The 12,112-nt window shown below is 36.7% G+C and overlaps 1 protein-coding gene across 1 annotated transcript in view; it reads left to right on the top strand.

Annotated features, from left to right (window-relative positions):
• Positions 1–12,112, top strand: part of epg5 (ectopic P-granules autophagy protein 5 homolog (C. elegans)) — a 152,262-nt gene that overhangs the window by 107,931 nt on the left and 32,219 nt on the right. The window contains exons 28-34 of the mRNA XM_060821832.1: positions 125–267; positions 1,583–1,739; positions 3,639–3,833; positions 6,551–6,764; positions 8,355–8,500; positions 9,677–9,884; positions 11,861–11,936. Of these exons, the coding sequence (XP_060677815.1) occupies positions 125–267; positions 1,583–1,739; positions 3,639–3,833; positions 6,551–6,764; positions 8,355–8,500; positions 9,677–9,884; positions 11,861–11,936 (1,139 nt within the window). The remainder of the gene's footprint in view (positions 1–124; positions 268–1,582; positions 1,740–3,638; positions 3,834–6,550; positions 6,765–8,354; positions 8,501–9,676; positions 9,885–11,860; positions 11,937–12,112) is intronic.

The raw sequence follows: 12,112 nt of genomic DNA on the forward strand, positions 1-12,112 counted from the left end.
TTGGGATATTAATATCTAGTATATTGCTGCAGAGAATTAAAATTTAAAAATGTATGCTGGTTGGGTTGTGTATAACTAAATTATCTGAAAATAATTAAATGATGAATTTCTGTTCAAATTTCAGTGTAAAGAATTATACAAGAATTCTGCCATCCAAAAACAACTTGATGATTTAGTGAAAGACATTAAGCAGCTACAAATTGATGTTGCAAAACCACCACCTCAAACCATTGCTGAAGCTGCTGTCTATGTGGAAAACTTTATAACGTAAGTTAATACTCCAAAAAGAAATAAAGTTGCTACTGAGAAATAGTAGATGCACTGTCAATACTTTACATGCCAACAATTCATACTGCATGGAAACGTGTGCTAATCAGTTGACATGTTGACTGTCGTCAAAGCAGTGCCTTAGAGAATGCACAGTTCTTACTCCCTTTGAAATTTGGCACTGTTGTACCTGTCCTAATGGGTGCAAGTCAAAAGTTTTCACAACATATATTCAAGTGTACTAGATACTAAAAATTGATGTGTGGTTTATTTGACAACCTAATTCTCACATTAAACAAAGAGTCAAATATGCTTTCATTGAGCTCCCTTATGGAAGGTGCAAATATTTTCTGAAATTTCCATTTCTATATTTCATTTACTTTTTGTTTACCTGGACAAATGTGTGATTTTTAACATTTTTTTAATAAGGTTGAAGCATTAAAACCCTAATACGTTGAATCACTGGTGAAATAACAATTTATCAAAATAATGACTTGTATTATATCCACACAAGTGTATTTATATTAATTTTTTTACCATTGTGTTATTCAATTTGACATTGTCTGAACCCTCTGAAACCCCTGAACCGGCATTTCCGCCAACATGGCATCTTTCTATCCATTGCTCGGTCGAAGTTATTGACTTCCACTTTGTAATATTTTCTGCAATGTTCCTTTCAGTTTATTTTTTGGCCCATTGTTGTCAACTTCAAATCTGATGGTGCAGACAAAGGTTTCTCTCCTGTGCCACAATGTTGAAGATTTTAGGCAGTCATTGCCTCCAACCCACACCCTTCAGGATTTTGCCTCAGGTCTTAAAGATTCTATTGGGATTGGTCAACTTCTGATACTACATTGAGGTAAATTTCATAGGTGCTAAGTCATTCCAACATGGGACAATTTTAGCCAAAGTCAATCACTCTTCTGTTGCATTGACAAAATGAAAGCAGTCCTTTGCTGGATCATCTAATTTGGATGAATCACCTGAAATGAAACTGCATTTCCCCCATAAGAAAATTATACCATTACACCCTGATTTGTTCCCAGGATAAACCCGTCCAAATATTCTCTATTATTATTCTTAAAAATACTTTCACATCTCATTTTATTCTTGGTGATATTTCTAAATTTTGAATTGTCAGTTAACAAAAACATTTTTCTAAATGCATACTGTATAAAGTGTTCTTCCAATTGTGTTTCTGTGTGAAGAAGACATATATACATCAGTGTTATTTTTGATCTTTTGTTAACTGCATAATTTCTAAGTTACCATCATTGTTTGTTGGCTTCCTCATTTAAGTTATGATTGTTTCTAGGGCCTTGGTAAATGCCTTCAAGTTGCACCATACAGAAACTTTTCAGAAAGTTGGCATTGCTCTGTTCTATGAGATTGTGTCTTTTGTCTGTGATGAAACACAGCGTCATCCACCAACAAGGCAGTTTTTTACATCATGTATTGAAATTCTTGGACAGGTATGGAAGTTTTTTTCACACATTACAGATATATAAACCAAATAAGTGCACAAGGTGTAAATCCAGTGGCTAGTATTTTGGTGATGTTAAAACCAATCCAATCTTGATGTCATCTGGATTGTGGTTTGGGTGAAATTCTTCTCAAACAATTTTAGCAAAGCAAACAAAAAACTGCGCTCGCATTAACCAACTGAGGTTACAAGGTGTCATTCGAGAACAAGAGTTTCAGCTAATTTTATTTCCCTCCTAAAGATCCTGAAGCAAAGTTGCATTGCCCTTCCCGCTGGTCAAAAACTGTCTATCGACACAAGGCATAAAAATGTTCAAATATTGTCACTAGCGTAATTTACCTTCGAGCGCGCTGTCTGAATGTTTATACAGACTTGGCTGCAGGATGATCTAGACTGCGAACCGAATATTAAAAGATATCATCATTTAGGTTAGATAGACAAAAAAGAAAATGATATAGGGTAGTGTTGATAATATTGGATGGGATTAGTGAATTATTGAGAGCAGATCTCTTATCAGACTCTGTGCAAAATTATTTTCTCGTTGTTTGAATGAAGGTAATAGCCCATTTAGGTTAAATTAGTTACCAATTTGTAATTTGAAATTTAGCACAACCATCGAACTATTGGACAAAAACAGTAACATCTTCCTTTTGAAGGAATTATCAGTTTTTTAGATGAGTAAATTTAATCTTACTTGAAGGTTACTTTGAACATATCACATCATAAGGATTTACTAATTTACTCAACTAACTCCAGTCCTGTGACCAGCAACATGCCGAAAGGATCGGTACTGGATCCTCTGCCTTTTTGTCATTTATATAAACAATTTGGATGTGAAAATAGGAGGTATGGTTAGTAAGTTTGCAGATGACACCAACATTGGTGGTATACTCAACAGCAAAGAAGATTACAACAGGATCTTGATCAGATGGGTAAATGGGTCAAGGAGTGGCCAATGGAATTTAAATTTGATAAATGTGCGACGCTGCATTTTGGTACGACAAATCAGAGTAGGACTTGTCCACTTAATGATAAGGTCTTGGGAGTGTTTCCGAACAATGAGACCTTGGGCTGCAGGTTCATAGTTCCTTGAAAGCAGAGTCGCGGGTAGGGAGGGTACTTAAGCAAAGGGATTGGTATGTTTGCCTTTATTGGTCTGAGTATAAGAATTGAAAGGTTATTTTGTGGCTGTACAAGGCATTTGTAATGTCACTTTTGAAATACTGTGTTCAATTCTGGTCATCCTGCTGTAGCAAGGATGTTGTGAAATTTGAAAGGGTTCAGAAAAACATTATAAGGATGTTGCCAGGTTAGAGTGTTTGAGCTATAGGAAGAGGCTGAATAGGCTGGGGCCATTTTCCCTGGAGTGTCGGAGGCTAAGAGGTAATTTTATAGAAGTTTATAAAATCATGAGGGGCATGGATAAAGTGAATAGTGAAGGTCTTTTTCCTAGTGTAGAGGAGTCCAAGACTAGAGGGTATAGGTTGAGAGGGGAAAGATTTTAAAGGGACCTAAGGGGCAACGTTTTCATGCAAAGGGTGGTGTGCATATGGAATGAACTGCCAGAGGTGGCGGAGATTGGTACTATCGCAACATTTAAAAGGCATCTGAATGGGTATATAAATGGGAAGGGTTTAGAGGAATATGGACCAAACTTTGGCAAATGGGTCTAGACTTATTCAGAATGTCTGGTTGGCATGGACAAATTGGACCAAAGTATGTTTGCATCCTGTATGTTCTATGATTCTATAATTCTTGGAACAACTTAAGGCATTTATTGAATTATTTTGCTCCATATTTTGATTATTACATTTTCACTTGGTGCAAGTAAAATTTCAAACTATTACAATTAAAGGTAAATCTAAATATTTTTCTATGATTTGTGCAGGTTTTTCTGAGTTGTGCTAAAACAGAAAGCAAAACTTTGTTGAAAAAAGTTCTTCAGAACAGAAGATTATGCAATCTTTTGTCACCATACTTCACTCCAAATATATCTCCAGATGAATTTGTCAATCTTTATGAAGAAGTTGTCAAAGTCCTCCACACAGATAGTGGAGATGTCATCTTCATGTTACTAACAAAGGTAAAATTGTTCTTTTTAGAAACCATTGAAATCTGGCTACTTTAATTGTCCAGTTAATTAACTAATTATTTTAAACTTGCCCCTTCACTGAATCAAATTTTGTATCAAAGTTGCAGAATTCAATGTCAGTGATATGTTGCAAGTCTGTCTGCATTCTTTTAGTTAGCATATCTAAGTTTCATAAATTTTGTTTTGGATTACAGGTAACACTGACAGAATTGCAATCATCACTTGAAAGAACTGTGAATGCTTTAAATCAGAAGCAAACATAGAGATTGCTGGCAAAATACAGCAGGTCTGGCAGCATCTGTGAAGAGAAATTGGAGTTAACGCTTTGAGTCAATTGACCCTTCCTCGGAACTAACTGAGGAAGGTTCACTCAACCTAAAACATTAACTCTGATTTCTCTCCACAGATGCTGCCAAACCTGCTGAGCTTTTCCAGCAATTTCTATTTTCGTTGCATTTATCACTCATTAGGAAGTTGAGATGAGCCTGTTTGAAATGTTGCAGTTCTTAGGTGATACACTTCCAAATGTTGTTAGGCAAAGAATTCTACGGCCACATCCAGATCATTTATAAAAATGACAAACAGCATTGGCTCCAAAACAGAATCCTTGCAGCACACCACTGGTAACTGAGCTCTAGGATGAACACCTCCCATCAACCACCATCTTCTTTCAGCCAGCCAATTTCTGATCCAAACCGCTAAATCACCTTCAATCCAGAAACTCCATACTTTGTACAATCGCCTACCGTGTGAAACCTTATCATACGCCTTACTGAAGTCCACATACACCACATCAACCGCCTTACCGTCATCCATTGTTTTGTCGCCTTCACAAAGAACTCAATAAGGTTAGTGAGGCATGATCTACCCTTCACAAAACCGTGTTGACTATCCCTAATTATTCCTTTGCAGATGATTATAAATCCTTTCTCTTATAACCTTTTCCAACACCTTAACCACAACAGAAGTAAGGCTCACTGGCCTGTAATCAGCAGAGTTGTCCCGACTCCCCTTCTTAAACAAGGGAACAACATGTGCTATCCTCCATCTTCTGGCATTACTCCTGTTGACAGTGATGACATAAAAATCAAAGCGAAATGCTCTGCAATCTCCTCCCTAGCTTCCCTATCCAGTCCCGGGGTCTCATCTATTTTCAGATCTTCCAAATTTGCTAAAACCTCCTCTTTGTCTACCTCAATTCCATCTAATCTAGTAGCCTGTATCTCCATATTCTCACTAATATTGCCCTTTTCCAGTGTGAATACTGATGAAAAGTATTCATTAAGTGCTTCCCCTATGTCCTCAGATTCCACATACAACTTTCCACTACTATCTTTGATTGGCCCTAATCTTACTCTAGTCATTCTTTTATTCCTGATATACCTATAGAAGGCCTGAGGCTTTTCCTTGATCCTATCCGCCAACAACTTCTCATGTTTTGATTAGATTAGATTAGATTAGATTACTTACAGTGTGGAAACAGGCCCTTCGGCCCAACGAGTCCACACCGACCCGCCGAAGCGCAACCCACCCATACCCCTACATATACCCCTTACCTAACACTACGGGCAATTTAGCATGGCCAATTCACCTGACCCGCACATCTTTGGACTGTGGGAGGAAACCGGAGCACCCAGAGGAAACCCACGCAGACACGGGGAGAACGTGCAAACTCCACACAGTCAGTCGCCTGAGGTGGGAATTGAACCCAGGTCCCTGGCGCTGTGAGGCAGCAGTGCTAACCACTGTGCCGCAATGTTCCCTCCTGGCTCTTCTTAGCCCTCTGTTTAGATCTTTTCTGGCTAATTTATAACTCTCAAACCCCCTAACTGGGCCTTCACGCCTCATCCTCACATAAGCCTTCCTCTTCCTCTTGTCAAGAGCTTCAACCTCTTTAGTAAACCATGGCTCCCTCTCTCGACAGCTACCTCCCTGCCTGATCGGTATATATTTATCAAGGACCCACAGTAACTGGTGCTTGAATAAGCTCTACATTTCAAGTGTGTCCATCTCCGGCAGTTTCCTTTCCCATCCTATGCATCTTAAATCTTGTGTAATTGCATCGTAATTACCTTTACCCCAGTTATACCTCTTTCCCTGCGGTATATACCTATCCCTGTCTATTGCTATTGTAAACATAACCGAAGTATGGTCACTATCACCAAAATGCTCAATATTGTTGTACTATTTTCTGATATTGGGTTATTTCAAGTTGTCTGGACTTCAGTTTTTTAAATGCTTTCACACAATTCTTGTCTTATTTTATTGATACCAAAACAGTCTTATGATCTGAACCAATGTTGGCTGAAAAGAATCTGCATAACAGAACACATAATTATGCTTATAAAAACAGGAAAAGACTTTCAAGCAAAACAATTTTTAATGACTTGTGTGATTATGTTCCATGTTTACTAGAGAGGTAATACAGAAGTCTTTTTTTGCTTCCTTTATGAGAAATATATGTTCACTGCCATCAGATTGTTACTTAAACAGAAGAAAAGTAACTTCTCTAGTTTTCTCAACAATCATAACTTATCTCAAGTCTTCTTTTTGCACATCTGCAGTCATGGCAGTGGTCACAGAATCTAGAATGCCTGCAGCATAGAAAAAGACGATTTAGGCAGTTTAAATAGTTCATCTATCTACTCTGTCCAGAACACTCATGATTTTGAGCATCTCAAAAGTTGATTTCTATTTTTATTTTACAGTTTGACCTTATTTCGTGGTTGAATTCTACCAAGCCAGCTATGTCTGAACGGACGCGGCTGTTGGAGACCATTCATTCAGCTCTGACTTTGTGTGGCTTTCAACCAGAGGAAGAAGTTCAAATGGCTTTTAACATTTTTTGCAAACACTGGATGTATGTTCTACAGTATCAATTCCCTGATCACTATAGTGACTTCCTCAGACTTCTGATGCAGAGTAAGTAGTTATCAACAGGAATTTTCATAAAGGTGGAAGATAACATTTTTAAATGGTAAATTTGCATAATTTAGATTTGCTTATCCAATTGACTTGTCAAACCCAGGACACATTTGTCTAATTGAATTCTTTTAATTTCATTGATATTTTTGCTACCCAGCTAGGCTCACTCAGGAATTAGTTAATATTTTCTAACGATATAGAAAACTGTTACCTTAAATAGACAGAAACATATGGATTGTTACACAGACAATGATTTTGCTTGGAAGTATTTTCCTGTTTTTATAAGTATGATATTCTTTAATCCCATATCAATCTTAAATGAACATTAATTCCTCTAAACTTGTGTTAGTTTCTAAAGTATGGTAGTCCTCTCTCCTCCTGTCCCACATGCCTGCCTGCAAAAACATCCAATCTCCATACCACCCTCTGATAAAGGCTCCTGGGAAAAAAAATACTGTGCCCACACTCTGAATATCCTTTTTGTTTAATTACTTCCCTCTTTCAGCTGAGGATCAGATAAACTTTTATTATCATTAAATCTGAGGCAGACTCCCCAAAGCCTGTCCACCTTCTGCAAGGCATAAGTCAGAAGTGTGATGGAATACTCCCCACTTGCCTGGATAAGTGCAGCCACAACAACACTCAAGAAACTTGGCACATTCCAGGACAAAGCAGCCCACTTGATTGGCACTACATCCATAAGCATCCACTCACTCCGCCACCAACACTCAGTAGCACCACTGTGCATTATCTACAAGATGTACTGCAGAAATTCACCAAAGATGTTCAGATAGTATCTTTCAAACCCATGACCACTTCCATCTAGGAGGACAAGCGCAGCAAAATAATAGGGGAACCTGACTACAGGTTCCCATTTAAGCCCTCCCCATCCTGGCATAGAAATATATTGTGATGTGGAGCAGCCAGTGTTGGACTAGGGTGGACAAAGTTAAAAATCTCACAGCATCAGGTTAAGCACTGCAGTTCAACAAAGCAGTTCACCGCCACCTTCCCAAGGGCAGTTCGGGATGGGCAATAAATATAGCCAGCCAGCAAAACCCACATCCCATAAAATGAATAAAGATAATTGCCAGGAGTTTCAGTTTTGGCTATTGCATTGTGTGTTTTTTTGCATCAGTTACAGTATACAGTAGATTGCTCTATGTAAGTTGAAAGTTTAACTTAAAATCATCTTTTTGGATATACTCAACACCTTTTTAGCCACAACATGCTGTACTCACGTTACTAATCCACCTCAATTTTTCCACCCACAGTGGTCCTTTTAACTAGGCGCAAGGGAACCAAGCAGGTTAGACAGTGTGTTGAAAGATGTGTGTTAGTTTTGTCAGATCCATACACAATAGAGCCATTACCCCAAATGATAAAAATGACCTGGCATTTAGCACATATGCAAAGATTTTGGATGGAGTCTTTGAGGCTTAAAAGATCACTTTGTAAAATTTTACCAACATCTCTGATAGTTCATAATGTTGTTTTACACATGCAAGATAATTAATACAAGGCAGCACCGAATTATTAGAGCTGTTGAAAAAAATGTCTCCTCATTTCTTTTTCACTCTGGTTAAGGCTCTTCAGAACAGAGATTGAACCTTGACTGCTGGAAGATTGCTTTGAAAACCTTAAATTGTATCTCTGAAGATGAACATGAACCCCCAATTGTAAAACATGCAGAAACACACCAACGTCCTCAGATCAGACTATCATATGAACAGGTAAAACACAGTCTATCAATTGTTTTCCAACATGAGAAAAATAATTGAATATCCCACCTCAGGAAAATCTAAAAAAAGGCATTTGACATTGTTACTGGAGTTGCTTGCATTGTTTTTCTTAAAGTAAGTATTTCTTAAAGATTCTTTATCATTCTTGCATTCACTTCAATTTTAATATTGTCTAACTTCTCTTCCCTGCAACCCCCCTGCGCACGCGCACGCACACACGAAATGATGTCTCTCAACTTTAGGTTTTAATTATTACTTCACAATTAAACTCTTTCCGTCTTCAAGTACAGTAAAGTTGAAACAAAGACCTACAACTCCGCACACAGTTGTGTTTTTCCACTTTTATAAACTGCCTTATAAGTGTGTAGGTGCTCAGATGAGAGGGTGTATTTACAGCACAACACATTTACATCAGTAATTTCCATTAGTTTCAGTAGATTTTGCATCTGAAATTAAATAATTTGTTTCCTATTTCTTTAGAAGTTAAACTTTTGTTAATACTGCAGGTGAGAACACTTTTGCAAAGAGAACTCTCCAGAACTGAATGAACCAAAACGTTTTTACCTCCTATTACTTATATGTAGTCAGAAATGTGTTCCAAAAATATATTTACAGAAAACAAAAGAAGCTCAAAATGACCGTTATTCCTAATGAGTGAAATTTAGTGCGTCTGATTCTTTATTGTTTAAACGTGTTTTAAAAAAAGATTGTGAAGAATGTAAGACAGAAACTAGGAATAGGAGTACGCCATTCAGCCCTTCAAGCCCATTCTTCTATTCAACCTGATTGTGGCTTTCTTCTATCTTAAAAGCCATAGTCCTTTATTTCCATATTCCTTGATGCCTTTAATATCTAAATGTTTATCAATATCTTTCTTGAATATGCTGAATGACCACTGCTTTCTGTAGTAGCAAATGAAAAAATATTTCCTTATCTTGGTCCTAAAATTCCTACCCCTTTTTCTGAAAGTTAGGTTGAGAATAAGTGACTCAGAATTCAAATCACTCTTAAAACCTTACTTTACTTAGAGGAGTTGCGGTTTGTCTTTTTTTTTGAATAAAGCAATTTCAAGCAAAAGTTTGATTTTTTTTACTCTAAATATTTTGAGATAGAAACGGTAAGAAAAATACATATTATGAACCGTTTAAACTCTGTTTCACCGTACAGGTACTGGAAACCATACAGTGGCTGTCTGATTTCTTCTTCAAACTACGCCTTTCAAAAACAGATTTAAGGAGCTTTGGTCTGTTTTCAAAGTGGACTCCATATATGAATGAAGTGAAGAAATTATTGATGTTTCTTGTTAGGTTTCTTATTGATTCAGAGATTGCCAAACTTGCCCAAGAACCTCCATCCAGCATCAAAAATGTGACAGGTATTAACTGAAGGATAGGATTGATGAATCAGCATTTGATACTTAATTAAGTAAAAATTGCATTGTACTTTTCACTGACTAAATATGGTGTTAAAATGTTAGTGTTAACAATATAACTGATAATATGAAATATGCATATTACTTTGAACTAATGAAGTTACTTAATGCTGTAATCGTTTGTAAATTAACCAATTGATCAATCACTGAGTTAAAAGCTTGACCCTAGATTCTAACAGGAACTCTAACAAATGCCTGTTGCACTGAAAGTGCACTTTAAAACAAATACCCTTGAAAGTAAACAAATTGCATTCACTGTTGTAAGTCCAATTCTATCTACACTGAAAATGAGCACAACATCAGTTAATATGTCAATACTCTACTTTGTAAGACACCAAGTTCAAATGCATTTCGCTCTGTACAGAAATGAATTTTGATTCATGTTAACTGTCCAAATCCACCTTTTAAGGTGGTCTTTTTCATTCGTGAGACAATGTGATGTGTTTCATGTCATTTGATTTAATATATAGCTCTCTTCTAAGTGAAAATGTTGGGAACCCAAATTCCACTTTCGACATTAAACATGCAAATAATGTATTTTTGCAGCTACCCTTTTTTTTGGATGAAGTTTTAAGGCTAGATTCCATCTGTAAGCTTAATTGATGTAAGTGGGTATAAACACTCTCTACAGCTCTATTTGAAAAGAGTGTCAAGTTTGCATGGTGTCTTAAATAATATTTCTCTTTCAATCAATGCCACCAAAATTGATTTAATTAGGGTATTTATTTTTTGTATAGCTACTGGTAAGTTGCGGCTGTAAATGTGACATAAAAGTGACTATACGTCTGAAAGAATTCTCTGGATGGGAGTATTTCGGTGAAGGCCTAATGATGTGATTAAAAATCAAGTTAATTTGGCATGTGATTGGCCTCATCAGAGTTGTCTGGCCTCAACCATAAGTAACTGAATAAGTATTTTGAAAGAGAACAAAAGACATCCATATGTTAGTGCTTTTCATGATTTCTGAATGTGTCCAGGCACTTTACAGCTAAAGAAGACTTTTAATGTATAGTCAGTGTTGTAATCTGGGAAACTTGGCAGGCAATTTTTGCACAGCTGTATGATGATGATGATGATGATGACCAGGTTTCTTTCTTTGATTGAGGAATAAATGTTGTCTTGGAGACTTGGAATAACTGTCCACTTCTAAATTGTGCCAAAAGATCTTTTCTGCCCATCTGGGAAGGCTAATAGGACTTCAGTTTTAAATTTAATCCGAAAGATGCACCTCTGATAGTTTAGGAGAAAGTAAGGACTGCAAATGCTGGAGATCAAATGTGTTGCTGGAAAAGCGCAGCAGGTCAGGCAGCATCCAAGGAGCAGGAGAATCCACGTTTCGGGCATGAGCCCTTCTTCAGCCCTCTGATAGTTTAGCCTTTATTACAATGGAGTATCAAACTCAAGCCTTTGGAGGGGGTATTTTTACTCAGGGAAGGATGCTATCAATTGAGTCACAGCAGAAGGGAGAATGTTTGATGCAGTAGGATTTGTGGAAAACTCTGTTTACTTAATATTAAAATTTGGTAATATTAACAATCTCTAACAATATGTTACTTTTTTGAGTTTCCCTAAATTATTTTAATTGATAATGAGGAGATAAATTATCAAGCAGCTTGCTGTTAGGAAAATAAATTAGGCTGTGATTTAATACATTCCAAATAATGGGAATAATCATTTGCCCTCTGGTTAACTACTGTATTAATGTCCTACATCTGATTTATCACTTATGAAGCATAATACAAAATGTGGTTTTTGCATTGGTTGTAAAATTCAGTTGTAAATTGAGTGGCAAAACATATTACTTTAGAGTAGTTCTTTTATTCATTTTACAAATAATAAACGAAAACTGTCCATTATTTCAGCTATTTAATCTAGATTCATTAATCCAGCCTTAATAATTTGGGTTTATTTCATTTTAGGTTTGAAAATGATATATGCAAAACTAGTGGGACTTTTCAGGCCGTGGCTACTGGTACTAAATACAGAGGAAGCAAGGTAACTATTCTTGTAAAAACAAAGCAACATCGATGCTGGAGATCTGAAATAGAAAGTGCTGTAAAGGCCACTACTATGACTAACCACCCAACTGCAAGGCCACATTTACATAATTTTGTTCTCAGTAGAGTCGACCCATTTTCTGCATTAACATCTATCATTAACACCTTCTCTTC

This window comes from Hemiscyllium ocellatum, chromosome 1 (genome assembly GCF_020745735.1).
Source record: "Hemiscyllium ocellatum isolate sHemOce1 chromosome 1, sHemOce1.pat.X.cur, whole genome shotgun sequence".
In the NCBI taxonomy this organism is placed as follows: Eukaryota; Metazoa; Chordata; class Chondrichthyes; order Orectolobiformes; family Hemiscylliidae; genus Hemiscyllium; species Hemiscyllium ocellatum.